General features: G+C 41.6%; 1 protein-coding gene across 1 annotated transcript in view; it reads left to right on the top strand.

Moving 5' to 3' along the window:
• The window catches only part of LOC128689900 (nephrin-like), a 919,379-nt gene that overhangs the window by 472,803 nt on the left and 425,989 nt on the right, over positions 1-20,587 (top strand). The window contains exon 2 of the mRNA XM_070088696.1: positions 10,193-10,325. Coding sequence (XP_069944797.1) covers positions 10,193-10,325 — 133 coding nt within the window. The remainder of the gene's footprint in view (positions 1-10,192; positions 10,326-20,587) is intronic.

Here is a 20,587-nt window from a genome sequence, read left to right as displayed (position 1 = left end):
TTGGCAGGGTTAAACTCAAGGAGCCAGTTGCTGGACCAGGCTTGCAGCCTGTCCAGGTCTCTTTGTAGTCCTGCCTGATCCTCATCCGATTTGATTCTTCTCATTAACTTCACATCATCTGCAAACAAGGACACTTCTGAGTCTATCCCTTCCGTTATGTCGTTCACATATACCAAGAACAGCACAGGTCCTAGGACTGACCCCTGTGGAACCCCGCTTGTCACAAGCGCCCACTCTGACACCTCGTCACGTACCATGACTCGTTGTTGCCTCCCTGTCAGGTATTCTCTGATCCATTGCAGTGCCTTTCCTGTTATGTGTGCCTGATCTTCTATCTTTTTCAGTAACCTCTTGTGAGGAACTGTGTCGAAGGCCTTTTTGCAGTCCAAAAAAATGCAGTCGATCCACCCCTCTCTCTCTTGTCTTACTTCTGTCACCTTGTCATAAAACTCTAGTAGATTTGTGACACAGGATTTTCCTTCCCTGAAACCATGCTGGTTGTCAATTATACACTTGTTTCTTTCCAGGTGCTCCACCACTCTCCTCCTGATGATCTTCTCCATGACCTTGCATACTATACACGTTAGTGATACAGGTCTGTAGTTTAGTGCCTCATGTCTGTCTCCCTTTTTAAAAATTGGGACTACATTTGCCATCTTCCATACCTCAGGGAGTTGCCCAGTTTCAAATGATGTGTTGAAGATCTTTGTTAATGGCACACACAATATCTCTGCTCCCTCTTTAAGGACCCATGGAGAGATGTTGTCTGGTCCCACCGCCTTTGAGGTGTCAAGTTCGCATAGCAGCTTCTTCACTTCCTCCTTGGTTATATGTACCTCATCCAGCACTTGCTGGTGTACCCCCCTGTTCTGATTTCCTGGAGTCCTACTGGTTTCCACTGTAAATACTTCTTTAAATCTCGTGTTGAGCTCCTGACATACCTCTCGGTCGTTGCTTGTGAATTCCCCATCACCCTTCCTCAGTCTGATTACCTGGTCCTTGACTGTTGTTTTCCTCCTGATGTGGCTGTACAACAGCTTCGGGTCAGTCTTGACTTTCGATGCTATGTCATTTTCATATTGTCGCTGAGCCTCCCTTCTTATCTGTGCATATTCATTTCTGGCTCTTCGGCTAATCTCTTTATTTTCCTGAGTTCTCTGTCTTCTGTACCTTTTCCATTCTCTAGTACACCTAGTTTTTGCCTCCCTACACCTTTGGGTGAACCAAGGACTCGTTCTGTTCTTCCCATTATTTCTGTTTCCCTTGGGAACAAACCTCTCCTCTGCCTCCTTGCATTTTGTTGCCACATAGTCCATCATTTCTTGTACTGGTTTTCCTGTCAGTTCCCTCTCCCACTGAATGTTTTGAAGGAAGTTCCTCATGCCTGAGTAGTTCCCCCTTTTGTAGTTTGGTTTTTCCCATCCTATTCCTGCTACTCTCTCCACTTGGAGCTCAACTATGTAGTCGAAGCACAGAACCACATGATCACTAGCTCCCAGGGGCCTTTCATACAAGATATCCTCGATGTCTGAACTACTCAAGGTGAATACAAGGTCCAGTCTTGCTGGTTCATCTTCTCCTCTCTCTCTGGTAGTGTCTCTAACATGTTGATGCATGAGGTTTTCCAGTACTACATCCATCATCTTGGCTCTCCATGTTTCGGAACCCCCATGGGGCTCCAGGTTTTCCCAGTCAATCTCCTTGTGATTGAAATCACCCATAACTAGTAACTTTGCTCCCCCCACGTGTGCTCTCCTGGCCACCTCGGCTAGTGTGTCGACCATGGCTCTGTTGCTTTCATCGTATTCTTCTCTTGGTCTCCTGCAGTTCTGTGGTGGGTTGTACATTACTGCAATTATCACCTTATGTCCCTCAGACTGGATTGTTCCTACTAAGTAGTCCCTTTCACCCGTGCCATCCATTCCTTCCATTTTCTCAAAACCCCACTGGCTTTTAATGAGCAGTGCAACTCCTCCTCCCCCTCTCCTCCCTCTGTCTTTCCTGAAGATTTGATATCCGGGTGGAAAGATTGAATCTGTTATTATTCTGGTGAGTTTTGTTTCTGTGAGTGCTATTATGTCTGGGGATGTCTCCTTGATTCTTTCGTGCCACTCCTCATACTTATTTGTTATTCCATCTGCATTTGTATACCATACCTTCAACTTCTTTTCTAAGACTGTGGTCTGGGAGGTGTATTGGGGTTGGGGAAGTGGGAGACCTGATAAGGAACTATGGGTGGTTGCTGTGGGGGTGGAGTTTGTAATGTAGTGGGTGGGGGCATTGGATATGGCATGGGTGTTGTGGTTTAGAGTGTTTGGCTGCACTGGGGTTGACCTGGTTGGGAGGCTTCTATAGGAAGCTGTGAGGGAGGTTGTATTTGATCTTCCTGTGTCTGGGATCTCCTGTCTGTCTTCTCCATCCCCTCTCTTTCCTCCTTTCGCCTTTGTACCATCTCTCTCAGTTTCCGCCTTTCGTCTTGTGTTCTGTCGCGGTCGAGATACACCTTCCTGTATCCCGGCATGTCCCTTAATCGTGCTTTTTCCTGCAGTATCCTGTTCCGAGTCGATTCTGCCTTGAAGGTCACTTTCACTGGCCGGTTTCTTTTTTTTACAAACCCCCCTATTCTCCGAAAATTTTCCAGCTGGGTCATGTCGTCTTCTCCGATTACTTTCATGATGCTTTCAATTGCTTTTTTTTCCCCTTGTTTTCTTGCTTCATATGTTTCCCCTTCAACTTCCTGTAGCCCATACACAAAGACTGACCTCACCCTTTCATTCTCCCACTGCATATCCCTGTGTATCCCCTCATTCAATTTGATTTCCTCCATTGCAGCTTTCCTTTCTTCAGTTTCACTAGCTACTGTACATGGGCTCAGTGGCCTGTCATTTTCCCATCTCGGCTTTCCCTGGGCTCTGTTGTGGTCTTTTAGGGCCTCCACATATAGCTTAGCTCTTTCATTTACTACAGTCTCCACTGATAGAGCTTCTACATGCAGTTTTGCTCCTCCTTTCCCTACAGTCCCCTTATTTGTGGCTGAGGTAGCGGTCTCTGTTGTCAATCCCATAATGTTCTTTAGTTCTTTAGGCTGTTTCAGATTTTCCAGTTCCTCTTCTAAACTCTGTATCCTGGCCTCTGCTGTTTTGACTTTCACCTCCCACTTCCTGCTTTCCATGTCTATCCTCTCTTCCATTCTCATGCTAAGTTCTTCTAGTTTCTTTTCCCATTCTTGTTCCCTTTTTGTGAGCTCTGCTGCCCAATCTTCCTTTGCAGTTTCCTCCTCCTGTCCCTTGGGTTTTCTTGTTGCTCTCTGGCAACCCATTTTTGTTTTATCCTGATTGCCTCAGAGTGGGAAACCTATGTAATTCTGTATGTTAGGTTAGTATTGTATATGTCAGAGTGTGGGGGGGGAGGTAGAGGAGGAACTGTGGCTATATAGGAGAGTAGTGGGGAGGGGGAGTGGGAAGGAGAGTGAAGCAAGTGGGTAAGTGGGTGAGGGAGAGGTGGGGAGGGGGAGGGTGAAAGAGGGAGGGGATGGATCAGGTGAAGGAGTGAGATGTCGGTGGGGGAGGGGGGGAGTATATGTGTGTCTGGCAATATGTGTGTGTGTGTGTGTTGTGTGTGTTGTGTGTGTGTTTCGTGTGTGTGTGGGGAGGGGTGGGGGGGTGTGTGTGGGTGTGTGTGGGTGTGTGTGGGTGTGTGGGTGTGTGTGTGGGTGTGTGTGTGGGTTTGTGTGGGGGTGTGTGGGTGGGTGTGTGGGTGGGTGTGGGTGGGTGTGTGGGTGTGTGGGTGTGTGTGGGTGTGTGGGTGTGTGTGGGTGTGGGTGTGTGTGGGGGTGTGTGGGTGGTTGTGTGGGTGGGTGTGTGGGTGGGTGTGTGGGTGGGTGTGTGGGTGGGTGTGTGGGTGGGTGGGTGTGGGTGGGTGGGTGTGTGGTTGGGTGGGTGTGTGGTTGGGTGTGTGGTTGGGTGTGTGGTTGGGTGTGTGGTTGGGTGTGTGGGTGTGTGTGTGTGTGTGTGGGTGTGTGGGTGTGTGTGGGTGTGTGTATGTGTGTGGGTGTGTGTGGGTGTGTGTGGGTGTGGGTGTGTGGGTGTGTGTGGGTGTGTGTGGGTGTGTGTGTGGGGGTGGGTGTGTGTGTGTGTGTGTGTGTGGGTGTGTGTGTGTGGGTGTGTGTGAGGGTGTGTGTGTGGGTGTGTGTGAGGGTGTGTGTGTGTGTGTGTGTGGGTGTGCGTCGCACACTAGGCTACGCTACTCTTTTGAAGATTATAAAAAAATTTTCACAAGCAATTCCTTATTATATGCACTAATATATACTATATAATATTAATTGCGTACACTTGTGTTTGTGTGTGTGTGTGTTTACTAGCTGTGTTCTTTGAAAAAGAGGGGGGGGGGGTTACGTTAACACTATTTGTTATTGTTGTTGGTTCACCGGTACTCTCCCGGCCCAGATCTCCGCACACTAGGCTACTTTACTTTTTGAAGGTTATAGGATTATTTTTTCTCACTCAATTCCCTATTATTATATACTAATGTTTATTATAACAATAATTATGGGTGCACACGTGTGTTTGTATGTGCGTACTTGTTTACTAGCTTGTCCCTCAGAAAAACGGGGGGGGGGGGGGTTCACTAGGCTACACAACTTCTGGAGTTTACCTGGCGATATTTAGATAATTTACTAACCACTATCTATCTCCTGATACTGAAATAGGGAGAGAGAGATGGTATAGCATACAACCAGCAGGGCGAGACACTTGAGACTTTAGACACTAACCAAAATTAACCACAAATAGGCAAGTGACGTCGTCTGCACAACAATGGAGGTTCCTGCTGGTCGTCTATCAACTCCTTCACTTTTGTAACTCCTTCAGGAACTTTATCATGCATTCAAGTTTTTATTTTCTTTTTCTTTTAAGACTTGGTATTCCCTCTTTTTTCTTTAGTACAGTATTATGGTCATAACAAGTCTGATGATGTTAGCTACATTCACAACACCAACAGCTGGGGATTGACTAATTTTTCTTACTTTCAGTATTTACTTAATCACTCTTTTATGACCTTATCACTACACTGCTGCTATAATCAACCAACATATGTATTTGTTAATATTTCAGATCACACCGTTAACCCAATTAACTGTTTGGATATTTTGTGTCAACACTGGGGCCAGTAGCCTGATCAGCTGAGTGCTACCCTCCCTCACTCAAATTTCATTCAAATTTAAATTGAAAAATTCTTGATCCTATCACATTATTCGCACTCTTGATAGCTATTACACTCTTGTAGGTATGTTCACTGATTCACTCACGTACGATGACCGCTAATAATATCTTAGGACAGCCACTAGAACGCTAAATCCTGGGAGCACTATTTAGCGATACTGCTTCACGTGTGTGTGTGTGTGTGTGTGTGTGTGTGTGTGTGTGTGTGTGTGTGTGTGTGTGTGTGTGTGTGTGTGTGTGTGTGTGTGTGTGTGTGTGTGTGTGTATGTGTATGTGTGTGTGTGTGTGTGTGTGTCTGCTCGCTAGCCAGAATATCATTTCTTCTTTTGCATTTTAATTAAAAATTTGGTTACATATTATATAATATTGTATATTTTTGCATAATATTTAAATAGGTCCTTTCTTTTATAATTTGTTTGCACTCAGTGGTAGACACAAAGTTTGTCTTCGTCAAATTAAATATATTTAGCTACGAATGTTTTAAAACGGTGTTTCCTTTATCTCAGTAATCATTTACATATTTAATATAATTTTAAATAATATTCACCAATAAAATGAACTTAATTGGGAACTCTTTATTTTATAATTGTACGAAGCTAAAGTTGAGACTCGATACTCCGTTACCAAAGTTAATATCTCGTCTTAAAACTCGCTAGTATACAGCCAAAATCTCGGGATATTTAAGAAGAATTTTCACAGATGTGAGGAATGAAAATTAGACACATCAGCGACATCTGGGTATTTTAATTGTAGACGTTTCGTCATCCACTGGCTTTATCAATACAGATTCTACGACATCTTGTCGGTATTGTGTCCCATTCATGTACGATCTAAAGAATGGTCTCCAGGTGTTCCTCGTACAATTGTTACCGATTCTGATAAACGTTAGGTTAGGTAAGGTTCGTCAGGAAACAGGACCAATGTTTCCTGACGCGGGTCTTAGTCAGATGATGACCCGCCTTTGGAGCTTTTGGTCATCTGACCGAGGCCTTCCGCTGGCTTACCGGTCCACCCCTTTAAAAATTATGGTCATTTATAACCATTGTTATATAATGATAAACGTTGTTCATTGCAACGTGACTCAGTTACGTCATCTGAACAAGTTGATGATCTCACTGATACCAGACAGACTAGATATATATATATATATATATATATATATATATATATATATATATATATATATATATATATATATATATATATATATATATATATATATATATATATATATATATATATATATATATATATATATATATATATATATATATATATATATATATATATATATATATATATATATATAAGCAGTATGATGTGATCCTTTATTGACAACGTTTCGCCCACACAGTGAGCTTTATCAAGTCACCAACAGAGCTGTCTACATGGCAGGTGTTGACTCAGCCAGTGCTTGACATGTGTTGACTCAGCTAGTGCTAGGCAGGTGTTGACTCAACCAGTGCTTGGCAGGTGTGGACTAAGCCAGTGCTTGGCAGGTGTTGACTCATTCACTGATTGGCAGGTGTTGACTCAGCCAGTGCTTGGCATGTGTTGACTCAGCCAGTGCTTGGCAGGTGTGGACGAAGCCAGTGCTTGGCAGGTGTTGACTCATTCACTGATTGGAAGGTGTTGACTCAGCCAATGCTTGGCAGGTGTCGACTCAGCCAGTACTTGGAAGGTGTTGATTCAGCCAGTATTTGGCAGGTGCTGAATCAGCCAGTGCTTGGTAGGTGTTGACTCAGCCAGTACTTGGCAGGTGTTGACTCAGCAAGTGCTTGGCAGGTGTTTACTCAACCAGTGTTTGGCAGGTGTTGACTCAGCCAGTGCTTGACAGGTGTTGACTATGCCAGCGCTTGGCAGGTGTTGAGTCACCCACTGCTTGGCATGTGTTGACTCAGCCAATGCTTGGCAGGTGTTGACTCAGCCAGTGTTTGAAAGGTGTTGACTCAGCCAGTGTTTGGCAGGTGTTGATTCAGATAGTGCTTGGCAGGTGTTGACTCAGCCAGTGCCTGTCAGGTGTTGACTCAGCCAGTGCTTGGCAGGTGTTGACTCAACCAGTGCTTGGCAGGTGCTCACTCAAGCAGTGCTTGGCAGATGTTGAATTAGCCAGTGCTTTGCAAGTGTTGACTCAGCCAGAGTGCTTGGCAGATGTTGACTTAGCCAATGCTTGGCAGGTGTTGACTCAGCCAGTGCCTGGCAGGTGTTGACTCAACCAGAGTTTGGCAGGTGTTGACTCAGCCAGTGCTTGGCAAGTGTTGACTCAGCTAGTGCTTGGCAGGTGTTGAATCAGTCAGTGCTTGGCAGGTGTTGACTCAGCCAGTGCTTGCCAGGCGTTGACTCAGCCAGTGCTTGGCAGCTGTTGACTCAGCTAGTGCTTGGCAGGTGTTGACTCAGCCAGTGCTTGGCAGGCGTTGACTCAGCCAGTGCTTGGCAGGTGTTGACTCAACCAGTGCTTGGCAGGTGTTGACTCAACCAGTGCTTGGCAGGTGCTCACTCAAGCAGTGCTTGGCAGATGTTGAATTAGCCAGTGCTTTGCAAGTGTTGACTCAGCCAGAGTGCTTGGCAGATGTTGACTTAGCCAATGCTTGGCAGGTGTTGACTCAGCCAGTGCCTGGCAGGTGTTGACTCAACCAGAGTTTGGCAGGTGTTGACTCAGCCAGTGCTTGGCAAGTGTTGACTCAGCCAGTGCTTGGCAGGTGTTGAATCAGTCAGTGCTTGGCAGGTGTTGACTCAGCCAGTGCTTGCCAGGCGTTGACTCAGCCAGTGCTTGGCAGCTGTTGACTCAGCTAGTGCTTGGCAGGTGTTGACTCAGCCAGTGCTTGGCAGGTGTTGACTCAGCCAGTGCTTGGCAGGTGTTGACTCAACCAGTGCTTGGGAGGTGTTGATTCAGCCAGTGCTTGGCAGGAGTTGACCCAGCCAGTGTTTGGCAGGTGTTGACTCAGCCAGTGTTTGGCAGGTGACTCAGGAAGGGTTTGGCAGGTATTGACTCAGGCAGTGCTTGGCAGGTGTTGACTCAGGGAGTGCTTGGAAGGTGTTGTCTCAGAAAGTGCTTGGCAGGTGTTGAGTCAACAAGTGCTTGGCATGTGTTGACTCAGCCAGTGCTTGGCATGTGTTGACTTAGCCAGTGCTTGGCAGGTGTTGACTCAACCAGTGCTTGGCAGGTGCTCACTCAAGCAGTGCTTGGCAGATGTTGAATTAGCCAGTGCTTTGCAAGTGTTGACTCAGCCAGAGTGCTTGGCAGATGTTGACTTAGCCAATGCTTGGCAGGTGTTGAGTCAGCCAGTGCCTGGCAGGTGTTGACTCAACCAGAGTTTGGCAGGTGTTGACTCAGCCAGTGCTTGGCAAGTGTTGACTCAGCCAGTGCTTGGCAGGTGTTGAATCAGTCAGTGCTTGGCAGGTGTTGACTCAGCCAGTGCTTGCCAGGCGTTGACTCAGCCAGTGCTTGGCAGCTGTTGACTCAGCTAGTGCTTGGCAGGTGTTGACTCAGCCAGTGCTTGGCAGGTGTTGACTCAGCCAGTGCTTGGCAGGTGTTGACTCAACCAGTGCTTGGGAGGTGTTGATTCAGCCAGTGCTTGGCAGGAGTTGACCCAGCCAGTGTTTGGCAGGTGTTGACTCAGCCAGTGTTTGGCAGGTGACTCAGGAAGGGTTTGGCAGGTATTGACTCAGGCAGTGCTTGGCAGGTGTTGACTCAGGGAGTGCTTGGAAGGTGTTGTCTCAGAAAGTGCTTGGCAGGTGTTGAGTCAACAAGTGCTTGGCATGTGTTGACTCAGCCAGTGCTTGGCATGTGTTGACTTAGCCAGTGCTTGGCAGGTGTTGAATCAGTCAGTGCTTGAGAAGTGTTGACTCAGCCAGTGCTTGCGAGGTGTTGACTCAGCCAGTGCTTGGCAGGTGTGGACTCAGCCAGTGCTTGGCAGGTATTGACTCAGCCAGTGCTTGCGAGGTGTTGACTCAGCCAGTGCTTGGCAGGTGTTGACTCAGCCAGTGCTTGGCAGGTGTGGACTCAGCCAGTGCTTGGCAGGTGTGGACTCAGCCAGTGCTTGGCAGGTGTGGACTCAGCCAGTGCTTGGCAGGTGTGGACTCAGCCAGTGCTTGGCAGGTGTGGACTCAGCCAGTGCTTGGCAGGTGTTGACTCAGCCAGTGCTTGCGAGGTGTTGACTCAGCCAGTGCTTGGCAGGTGTTGACTCAGCCAGTGCTTGGCAGGTGTGGACCCAGTGCTTGGCAGGTGTGGACTCAGCCTGTGCTTGGCAGGTGTTAACTCAGCCTGTGCTTAAATAAATTCAGAGAGAAGTAAATTTTCGGTGGTCTGTAAACAATGAAATAACTTTTCAATCATTTCTCTTACGTTTTTCATTTATTAAATGCCATAAATTTTCTCTAAACTTTTAACATTTGCCCCCAAAATTTGCTATATTATATCAACTAAATTTCTCTCATTCTCTGTGAACGTGATGGAATTTTATCTATTTTTTCGAGGAATGTCACTCTAGTTTCTATATATTTCTCTCGCCTCTGTAACTGTATCCTGCTTGTCACTTTCAGTATTCAAATTCTTACCACATATTCTTACCACATATTCTTACTACATATTCAGATTTTCTTTCCTATTATATATTCGATGAACATATTCATTTGTTTATGTTTTAGTAAATTAGTTGAAGCTGTAATTACTTGACACATATTCTTCGTTGTTGCATTACTATTGTCTATATTAAAAAAAAACATTTTAAAATTTCATACTTTTTCTTAACTGTTTAAAATTTGCTATTTCATCAAAGGACTGTATTGCCTAACTACGTAATTTAGATCCTAGTACATGTGTCTTTTATTCTCTGGTACATCAAATTTTAATTTACCCTAGCTAAAATTCGCTTGTTAAAATGCTTTCAACACGTTAGCTATCATAAATTTAATTACCTGATGGAAGGATTTTAGTGATCTTAGTGATAACTGGAATGTTTGTTTGTGTCCAGGTCCACTGGTGAACGTGACAGCAGTGATGGAAGGAGAAGTCTTGTTACCCTGTGATGTCTCCACGACCTTGGAAGACGACCACCCAGTCCTTGTAATGTTTTACAGCAATGACTCAGGCACACCTATTTACACGTAAGTACCTCATTACCTGCCCTTGCATCAGCCATTCTCTGAAGAATACAAATCACAATTCCGTAGCTGAAATAACTCACATATAGTCCACAAACGACTGCACTAACATTTCAGAACTAGCCCATAATACAAAAGAGAATATTTCAGAACGAACTCACACGTCAATATCTTGAAAAGATATGTAACTCACACGAAATCGTGACTACAAATATGAGCAAATCACAGAACCTTAACTGGAACAATTGATAGCTCTCTCACATTACTGTTTCTGGAACAATTTACAAGTAACCCACAATAATTTAGCTGAAAATCCCAAACTGGTCCAGAATACCATATTTCTACAAGTTTATATAAGAATAATTTGGCACCATTTATTTATTTATATATTTAAATATTTATTTTTTATTGTAGTAACTTTTAACAAATGTAAATGACCAAGAATAAAATAAATCTGTTCCATCTCTTATGTTTCTCTAAATATTTTGCGTTATAATTTACATCATATAATAGGCTTTATTTTTTGGGTATGAATGTGGCAGAGAAGTTACATAGCAACTAAGATCAAATTACAGCTTCTGTTGAAACTTTATGCTGGCGTTTAATCAGGAAATTTTGACTGGCTGACTCCTGGAACAGGAGAATTTCCTGAGTTTGGATGGTAGACCAAACAAAAGCTCTTAAATAAAAGAGGGAGTGCGCTTGTTTTTTCCAAATCAGTTTCCGTTACTCAGTGTTGCCAGATATACATAAATTTCTGTATAACATTTGAAATTTAGCAACAGATCCTGAATTTGCGAATTCTATGCAAAATTTCGCAATATATGTAAGGATTTCGACTAATCCCATTTCGAATATCTTTTTGAAAAAAATACATGAGTATTCATTGTGATCATATACATTCTCGACTATCCCTATGCAATCAGTGTGTATTAATCATATACACCAGGAACATTTATACATATTCACTAATAAGAAACAAGTGTGGGCACAGTGGTGACCATATCAACAGTTCCTGGTGCCGTGATGCTGGCTGGGAGGGCCAGCTCAGCATAACAAATGCCATAACTAATGCCTACAGAACTTGGCAGTGACCCAAGTCACTCGCCATGATGGGTTCTACACATTCATTGTGTTAACACCACAGTTCAGAGAGAGTCGATAACCACTCTGACCAGCACACACAGCCACCAGTGTCAGGTGAGTCAACAATATTAACTTACGACTTGTGGTAGACAGGCTTCAAGCAAATTTAATTCTTCACAAGTAGTCTTACTCCATGGCTATGCTTCTTGGCACCATATCAGTCTTTCAGTGCTACATGAATAATAAAAAACAGATTTTTGAATGTTTTTAAATATATCTGATAACCAGTTAATCTTGTACAGTGTTCTCTTAACACTTTTGTCCCATAGGTGAAAGCTTCAGTTAAGGATTCGAGCGAGGATGATTCGGCTGCAGCAGTAGACAATAAGTTGGAAATAAAATCGTATTCAATACTGTATTGCCAATAAAGTACAACCTGTGCTGCAAAGAAATACAACCTGTTTTCCAAAGAAAATACGTGTCTTCCAAAGAAAATGCAACCTATGTTGCAAACAAATACAACTTTTGCTGCAAAGAAAAGAAAATACAACCTGTGCTTAACATGCCTTATGTACGTGATAGAAGTAAAAGGAATGATAAAAGAAAGTAAACTTCGATTGGCAGCATTTATATGTGATCATGATTTATCAATAAGAACAGGTGAACACATTCCTAAACTCACCTCAGCAATTTGGCCAGATTCTGATAGTGAAAAGAATTTGAAGAATATATGCAGTCAAATTATATAAGTTATCAGTAATGTTATTGGTTTAGCAAAGTTCTGCCAAACTATTACAGAAGTTGCAAAATTCGAAATATTCACTTAATATTGATGAGACACTGATGAGGGATGTACCTAACATTTGTGCCTGGCAGCTCAAACTATAGTGGCTGATCAGATTGAAGAAGATTGATACCTAGGGCTGATTCCTGAACAAGATGCTTATGCCACTGATTTATATGATACTCTTACCAAATTCTTTACTAGCAATCATATTCCTTACAAAGAAGATTTGGGACTGTAATAAAGTTGGTAGAATTACCGACAATATGTAAAGTAAAAGGACACAGGTGCAACTAATGTGACATTGCACCTCACTTTGAGCCTTTATATACCCTCTGTGTCCATGTATTGTTCGTAATGGCTTGATAAAGCTCCTGGAGAGCGAAACGTTGCCACAATAAATGTCACATTAGTTGCACTTGTGTCCTTTTACTTGACAAGATTTGGGACGTTGATGGTGCAGATTCAATGTTAAGGGTTCGTAATTCGCTGTCATCTTAGTTGAATAAGGAGCTACCATAACTTTTTATAATGAACTGTATATGACTTTTTTTTCCTCTCTGTGCTTCTTTTGCACATGCAACTCTACGTCAAGGTGTAGGAGATTTTGCCCTTGTTGCATTCAGCTATTTTTACTTCAGTCAAAAACGCACTGGGATTTTCAAAGTATTTCAATCATTTGTCAATATTAAACCCCACAAACTGCCACACTCAAACCACTCATTTATCATTACACGTGGTTGCTTCAAGGTTGCTTGAGTAGAACGACACATTCAAGCTCTACTTTCAGGAGCTGTCCTCAGTGAGAGGCTCCTCTATGTGAAATAATCCAGCAGGAACTCAATAATCCCTTCATAAAGCTGTATCTAAGGTATTTAGATTTTGTTCTCCTTATCTTCAACAATTTGAACAATAAAATGCAGTCAGAGCGTCCTCTGGTTCATACATTACATAAATCAGTGTCACTGTCTATCAGAACCTCGCTTGAGTGTTACCCTGATTTTATTTACGAAGCAAAGACACCAATAATAAATACAAATATAAGAATTTTCATAAGTTAAAGGAACTTTCATCCATCTACCCTGGAGCTACTACTGGGGAATCACTCACTCAGCAAATATTTCCATCAAAAGTCGTGAAAGTTATTCGTCAGCGGTGCCAAATACTTTACATCGAAGGAGCAAGTCAGATATGTTGAAGATTTCCGTTTGCTGGTTCTACTTTTAAATCCCTCGAGGCCCTGAATCATCAGGTTGTCATGAGTAAATCTGTGGAGTCAATTGCTGCACTAATGGCTTCATTTCCCTCACTAGTAACATTACGTAATGTTCAAGTTCTAGACAGAGAATGGCGGAAGCTAAGAAACAGCGACATACTCAGATATGATTCAAGTATAACTTCCTTTTGGATTAAAGTGACCGATGCAAATAGTGGGGATGATGACCCAATAGATTTTGATGCTCATTTTGTTTTACCTACAATATTCAAGCGCAACTGTAAACACTTGAAAACAAAATTAAATAATAGCCTCTCATCAGGCTATTCCTTAATTCTGTAGAATGCTTCCCAACTGGTGAGAGTTTTTACGGACTCAGAGTAACTAGGGAAATGTTAAACAGAATGAATAGTGAAATGTATGAAAAAGAATGTCCTGAGGCTCAAGCTGTTGCTGTTGAGAATTAAGTTCATAAGACTTGTATGTTATGGAACAAATGTTTACGTTTTACCAAGCATTTATGTCACTGTGAGAATGTGATGTTTCAGCATCACTGTTTACACAGAAATAAATTTATTATTTAGAACAAAACTTGTTTAATTCATATTTTTATTATGATAAAATTAATATTTAAGTATCTAAGTATTTTAAATAAACTTCACATATGCACAGTAATGATATATAAAGAAATTTTTTTTTTATTCAATATAACGACATTTTACGTCAAAATTTGTGCGAATTATGCCGAACTTGTCATTAATCCGCCACAGTCTTGCTAGAGAGGCGCTAATACTACAGTTGTGAACTGCAGATATCCCGACTCCTCCTTCAAAGTGCAGGTCCAGCACCTCGCATCTCCAGGACTCAAGTCTGGCTAACTGGTTCCCCTGGATCCCTTCGTAAATGTTATTTTGTTACTCCTGTATTTCTGGATCATTTATGTCTTGCTCTTTTCCTGCTACAACAGTGCTAGCATCACTGTCTCCATCTAGCGCCCTGTCTTTCATTTCTGTAGCTTTACGGGCACTGTCTTCCAAAACAGCAACAGGGGTAACAGCTCCAGCTGTCCCGCTCCTTTTATTTTCCCAAATGTCATACAAGACTGTCAAATTTTCGAAAAAGGACTTTTTTGTTGGTGTTTTTGACATGTTGCTTTGGTAGCTGGAACAATTCAAAACTAACCCAGATATCCTAGCTGGAATAATTCATTACTAAACTTTATTACCAAAGTATTAAAGCTATATTAATTCATATCTAACTTATAATATTGCAACTGGAATTAAATTAATTTTGGTTAATGAAAAAAATAATAATCTTGTTCCAAAAGACCCTTGGAAAACTTACCTAACCTTAAGTTAACACAGTTTAATTTAGCTTAACCCAACTAAACATATTTTACATAAGTTTTCAATAATTTAATAAACAATCACAATGAAATATATTTTTTTTCGTAATGTTCAGAATAAATTTAACGAAATTATTACACACAAAAATTTTCGCTTGCCTTATTCGGCAGGACGTGCGATGCTATTTAAGCCAAAATAGAAAGTTTTATCTATTCGGCACGATATATATATATATATATATATATATATATATATATATATATATATATATATATATATATATATATATATATATATATATATATTTATTTATTTATTTATTTATTTATTTATTATCACACTGGCCGATTCCCACCAAGGCAGGGTGGCCAGAAAAAGAAAAACTTTCACCATCATTCACTCCATCACTGTCTTGCCAGAAGGGTGCTTTACACTACAGTTTTTAAACTGCAACATTAACACCCCTCCTTCAGAGTGCAGGCACTGTACTTCCCATCTCCAGGACTCAAGTCCGGCCTGCCGGTTTCCCTGAACCCCTTCATAAATGTTACTTTGCTCACACTCCAACAGCACGTCAAGTATTAAAAACCATTTGTCTCCATTCACTCCTATCAAACACGCTCACGCACGCCTGCTGGAAGTCCAAGCCCCTCGCACACAAAACCTCCTTTACCCCCTCCCTCCAACCCTTCCTAGGCCGACCCCTACCCCGCCTTCCTTCCACTACAGACTGATACACTCTTGAAGTCATTCTGTTTCGCTCCATTCTCTCTACATGTCCGAACCACCTCAACAACCCTTCCTCAGCCCTCTGGACAACAGTTTTGGTAATCCCGCACCTCCTCCTAACTTCCAAACTACGAATTCTCTGCATTATATTCACACCACACATTGCCCTCAGACATGACATCTCCACTGCCTCCAGCACTTCTCCTCGCTGCAACATTCATCACCCATGCTTCACACCCATATAAGAGTGTTGGTAAAACTATACTCTCATACATTCCCCTCTTTGCCTCCAAGGACAAAGTTCTTTGTCTCCACAGACTCCTAAGTGCACCACTCACCCTTTTCCCCTCATCAATTCTGTGATTCACCTCATCCTTCATAGACCCATCCGCTGATACGTCCACTCCCAAATATCTGAATACATTCACCTCCTCCATACTCTCTCCCTCCAATCTGATATCCAATCTTTCATCACCTAATATTTTTGTTATCCTCATAACCTTACTCTTTCCTGTATTCACTTTTAATTTTCTTCTTTTTCACACCCTACCAAATTCATCCACCAATCTCTGCAACTTCTCTTCAGAATCTCCCAAGAGCACAGTGTCATCAGCAAAGAGCAACTGTGACAACTCCCACTTTATGTGTGATTCTTTATCTTTTAACTCCACGCCTCTTGTCAAGACCCTCGCATTTACTTCTCTTACATCCCCATCTATAAATATATTAAACAACCACGGTGACATCACACATCCTTGTCTAAGGCCTACTTTTACTGGAAAATAATTTCCCTCTTTCCTATGTACTCTAACTTGAGCCTCACTATCCTCGTAAAAACTCTTCACTGCTTTCAGTAACCTATCTCCTACACCATACACCTGCAACATCTGCCACATTGCCCCCCTATCCACCCTGTCATACGCCTTTTCCAAATCCATAAATGCCACAAAGACCTCTTTAGCCTTATCTAAATACTGTTTACTTATATGTTTCACTGTAAACACCTGGTCCACACACCCCCTACCTTTCCTAAAGCCTCCTTGTTCATCTGCTATCCTATTCTCAGTCTTACTTTTAATTCTTTCAATAATACCTCTACCATACACTTTACCAGGTATACTCAACAGACTTATACCCCTATAATTTTTGCACTCTCTTTTGTCCCCTTTGCCTTTATACAAAGGAACTATGCATGCTCTCTGCCAATCCGTAGGTACCTTACCCTCTTCCATACATTTATTAAATAATTGCACCAACCACTCCAAAACTATATCCCCACCTGCTTTTAACATTTCTATCTTTATCCCATCAATCCCGGCTGCCTTACCCCCTTTCATTTTACCTTCTGCCTCACGAACTTCCCCCACACTCACAACTGGCTCTTCCTCACTCCTACAAGATGTTATTCCTCCTTGCCCTATACACGAAATCACATCTTCCCTATCTTCATCAACATTTAACAATTCCTCAAAATATTCCCTCCATCTTCCCAATACCTCTAACTCTCCATTTAATAACTCTCCTCTCCTATTTTTAACTGACAAATCCATTTGTTCTCTAGGCTTTCTTAACTTGTTAATCTCACTCCAAAACTTTTCCTTATTTTCAACAAAATTTGTTGATAACATTTCACCCACTCTCTCATTTGCTCTCTTTTTACATTGCTTCACCACTCTCTTAACCTCTCTCTTTTTCTCCATATACTCTTCCCTCCTTACATCACTTCTACTTCGTAAAAACTTCTCATATGCTAACTTTTTCTCCCTTACTACTCTCTTTATATCATCATTCCACCAATCGCTCCTCATCCCTCCCGCACCCACCTTCCTGTAACCACAAACTTCTGCTGAACACTCTAACACTACATTTTTAAACCTACCCCATACCTCTTCGACCCCACTGCCTATGCTCTCATTAGCCCATCTATCCTCCAATAGCTGTTTATATCTTTCCCTAACTGCCTCCTCTTTTAGTTTATAAACCTGCACCTCTCTCTTCCCTGATGCTTCTATTCTCCTTGTATCCTATCTTCCTTTTACTCTCAGTGTAGCTACAACTAGAAAGTGATCTGATATATCTGTGGCCCCTCTATAAACATGTACATCCTGAAGTCTACTCAACAATCTTTTATCTACCAATACATAAGCCCACAAACTACTGTCATTTCGACCTACATCATATCTTGTATGCTTATTTATCCTCTTTTTCTTAAAATATGTATTACCTATAACTAAACCCCTTTCTATACAAAGTTTTAACCTCTCTCTTTTTCTCCATATACTCTTCCCTCCTTGCATCACTTCTACTTTGTAAAAACTTCTCATATGCTAACTTTTTCTCCCTTACTACTCTCTTTATATCATCATTCCACCAATCGCTCCTCTTCCCTCCCGCACCCACTTTCCTGTAACCACAAACTTCTGCTGAACACTCTAACACTACATTTTTAAACCTACCCCATACCTCTTCGACCCCACTGCCTATGCTCTCATTAGCCCATCTATCCTCCAATAGCTGTTTATATCTTTCCCTAACTGCCTCCTCTTTTAGTTTATAAACCTTCACCTCTCTCTTCCCTGATGCTTCTATTCTCCTTGTATCCCATCTACCTTTTACTCTCAGTGTAGCTACAACTAGAAAGTGATCTGATATATCTGTGGCCCCTCTATAAACATGTACATCCTGAAGTCTACTCAACAGTCTTTTATCTACCAATACATAATCCAACAAACTACTGTCATTTCGCCCTACATCATATCTTGTATGCTTATTTATCCTCTTTTTCTTAAAATATGTATTACCTATAACTAAACCTTTTTCTATACAAAGTTCAATCAAAGGGCTCTCATTATCATTTACACCTGGCACCCCAAACTTACCTACCACACCCTCTCTAAAAGTTTCTCATACTTTAGCATTCAGGTCCCCTACCACAATTACTCTCTCACTTGGTTCAAAGGCTCCTATACATTCACTTAACATCTCCCAAAATCTCTCTCTCTCCTCTGCATTCCTCTCTTCTCCAGGTGCATACACGCTTATTAGGACCCACTTCTCGCATCCAACCTTTACTTTAATCCACATAATTCTTGCATTTACACATTCATATTCTCTTTTCTCCTTCCATAACTGATCATTCAACATTACTGCTACCCCTTCCTTTGCTCTAACTCTCTAATATATATATATATATATATATATATATATATATATATATATATATATATATATATATATATATATATATATATATATATATATATATATATATATATATATATATTATAGGTAATATTTTAAGAAAAAGAGGATAAATAAGTATACAAGATATGATGTAGGGCGAAATGACAGTAGTTTGTTGGATTATGTAGACTTCAGGATGTACATGTTTATAGAGGGGCCAAAGATATATCAGATCACTTTCTAGTTGTAGCTACACTGAGAGTAAAAGGTAGATGGGATACAATGAGAATAGAAGCATCAGGGAAGAGAGAGGTGAAGGTTTATAAACTAAAAGAGGAGGCAGTTAGGGTAAGATATAAACAGCTATTGGAGGATAGATGGGCTAATGAGAGCATAGGCAATGGGGTCGAAGAGGTATGGGGTAGGTTTAAAAACGTAGTGTTAGAGTGTTCAGCAGAAGTTTGTGGTTACAGGAAAGTGGGTGCGGGAGGGAAGAGGAGCGATTGGTGGAATGATGGTGTAAAGAGAGTAGTAAGGGTGAAAAAGTTAGCAAATGAGAAGTTTTTACAAAGTAGAAGTGATACAAAGAGGGAAGAGTATATGGAGAAAAAGAGAGAGGTTAAGAGAGTGGTGAAGCAATGTAAAAAGAGAGCAAATGAGAGAGTGTGTGAGATGTTATCAACCAATTTTATTGAAAATAAGAAAAAGTTTTGGAGTGAGATTAACAAGTTAAGGAAGCCTAGAGAACAAATGGATTTGTCAGTTAAAAATAGGAGAGGAGAGTTATTAAATGGAGAGTTAGAGGTATTGGGAAGATGGAGGGAATATTTTGAGGAATTGTTAAATATTGATGAAGATAGGGAAGCTGTGATTTCGTGTATAAGGCAAGGAGGAATAACAACTTGTAGGAGTGAGGAAGAGCAAGTTGTGAGTGTGGGGGAAGTTCGTGAGGCAGTAGGTAAAATGAAAGGGGGTAAGGCAGCTGGGATTGATGGGATAAAGGTAGAAATGTTAAAAGCATTTGGGGATATGGTTTTGGAGTGGTTGGTGCAATTATTTAATAAATGTATGGAAGAGGGTAAGGTACCTACGGATTGGCAGAGAGCATGCATAGTTCCTTTGTATAAAGGCAAAGGGGACAAAAGAGAGTGCAAAAATTATAGGGGGATAAGTCTGTTGAGTATACCTGGTAAAGTGTATGGTAGAGTTATTATTGAAAGAATTAAGAGTAAGACGGAGAATAGGATAGCAGATGAACAAGGAGGCTTTAGGAAAGGTAGGGGGTGTGTGGACCAGGTGTTTACAGTGAAACATGTAAGTGAACAGTATTTAGATAAGGCTAAAGAGGTCTTTGTGGCATTTATAGATTTGGAAAAGGCATATGACAGGGTGGAGAGGGGGGCAATGTGGCAGATGTTGCATGTGTATGGTGTAGGAGGTAGGTTACTGAAAGCAGTGAAGAGTTTTTACGAGGATAGTGAGGCTCAAGTTAGAGTATGTAAGAAAGAGGGAAATTATTTCCCAGTAAAAGTAGGATTTAGACAAAGATGTGTGATGTCACCGTGGTAGTTTAATATATTTATGGATGGGGTTGTAAGAGAAATAAATGCGATGGTCTTGGCAAGAGGCGTGGAGTTAAAAGATAAAGAATCACACATAAAGTGAGAGTTGTCACAGTTGCTCTTTGCTGATGACACTGTGCTCTTGGGAGATTCTGAAGAGAAGTTGCAGAGGTTGGTGGATGAATTTGGTAGGGTATGCAAAAGAAGAAAATTAATAGTGAATAAAGGAAAGAGTAAGGTTATGAGTATAACAAAAAGATTGGGTGATGAAAGATTGGATATCAGATTGGAGGGAGAGAGTATGGAGGAGGTGAATGTATTCAGATATTTGGTAGTGGACGTGTCAGCGGATGGGTCTA

Source organism: Cherax quadricarinatus, chromosome 25, assembly GCF_038502225.1.
Source record: "Cherax quadricarinatus isolate ZL_2023a chromosome 25, ASM3850222v1, whole genome shotgun sequence".
Taxonomy (NCBI): domain Eukaryota; kingdom Metazoa; phylum Arthropoda; class Malacostraca; order Decapoda; family Parastacidae; genus Cherax; species Cherax quadricarinatus.
This window is presented reverse-complemented; position numbering and strand designations above follow the sequence as displayed.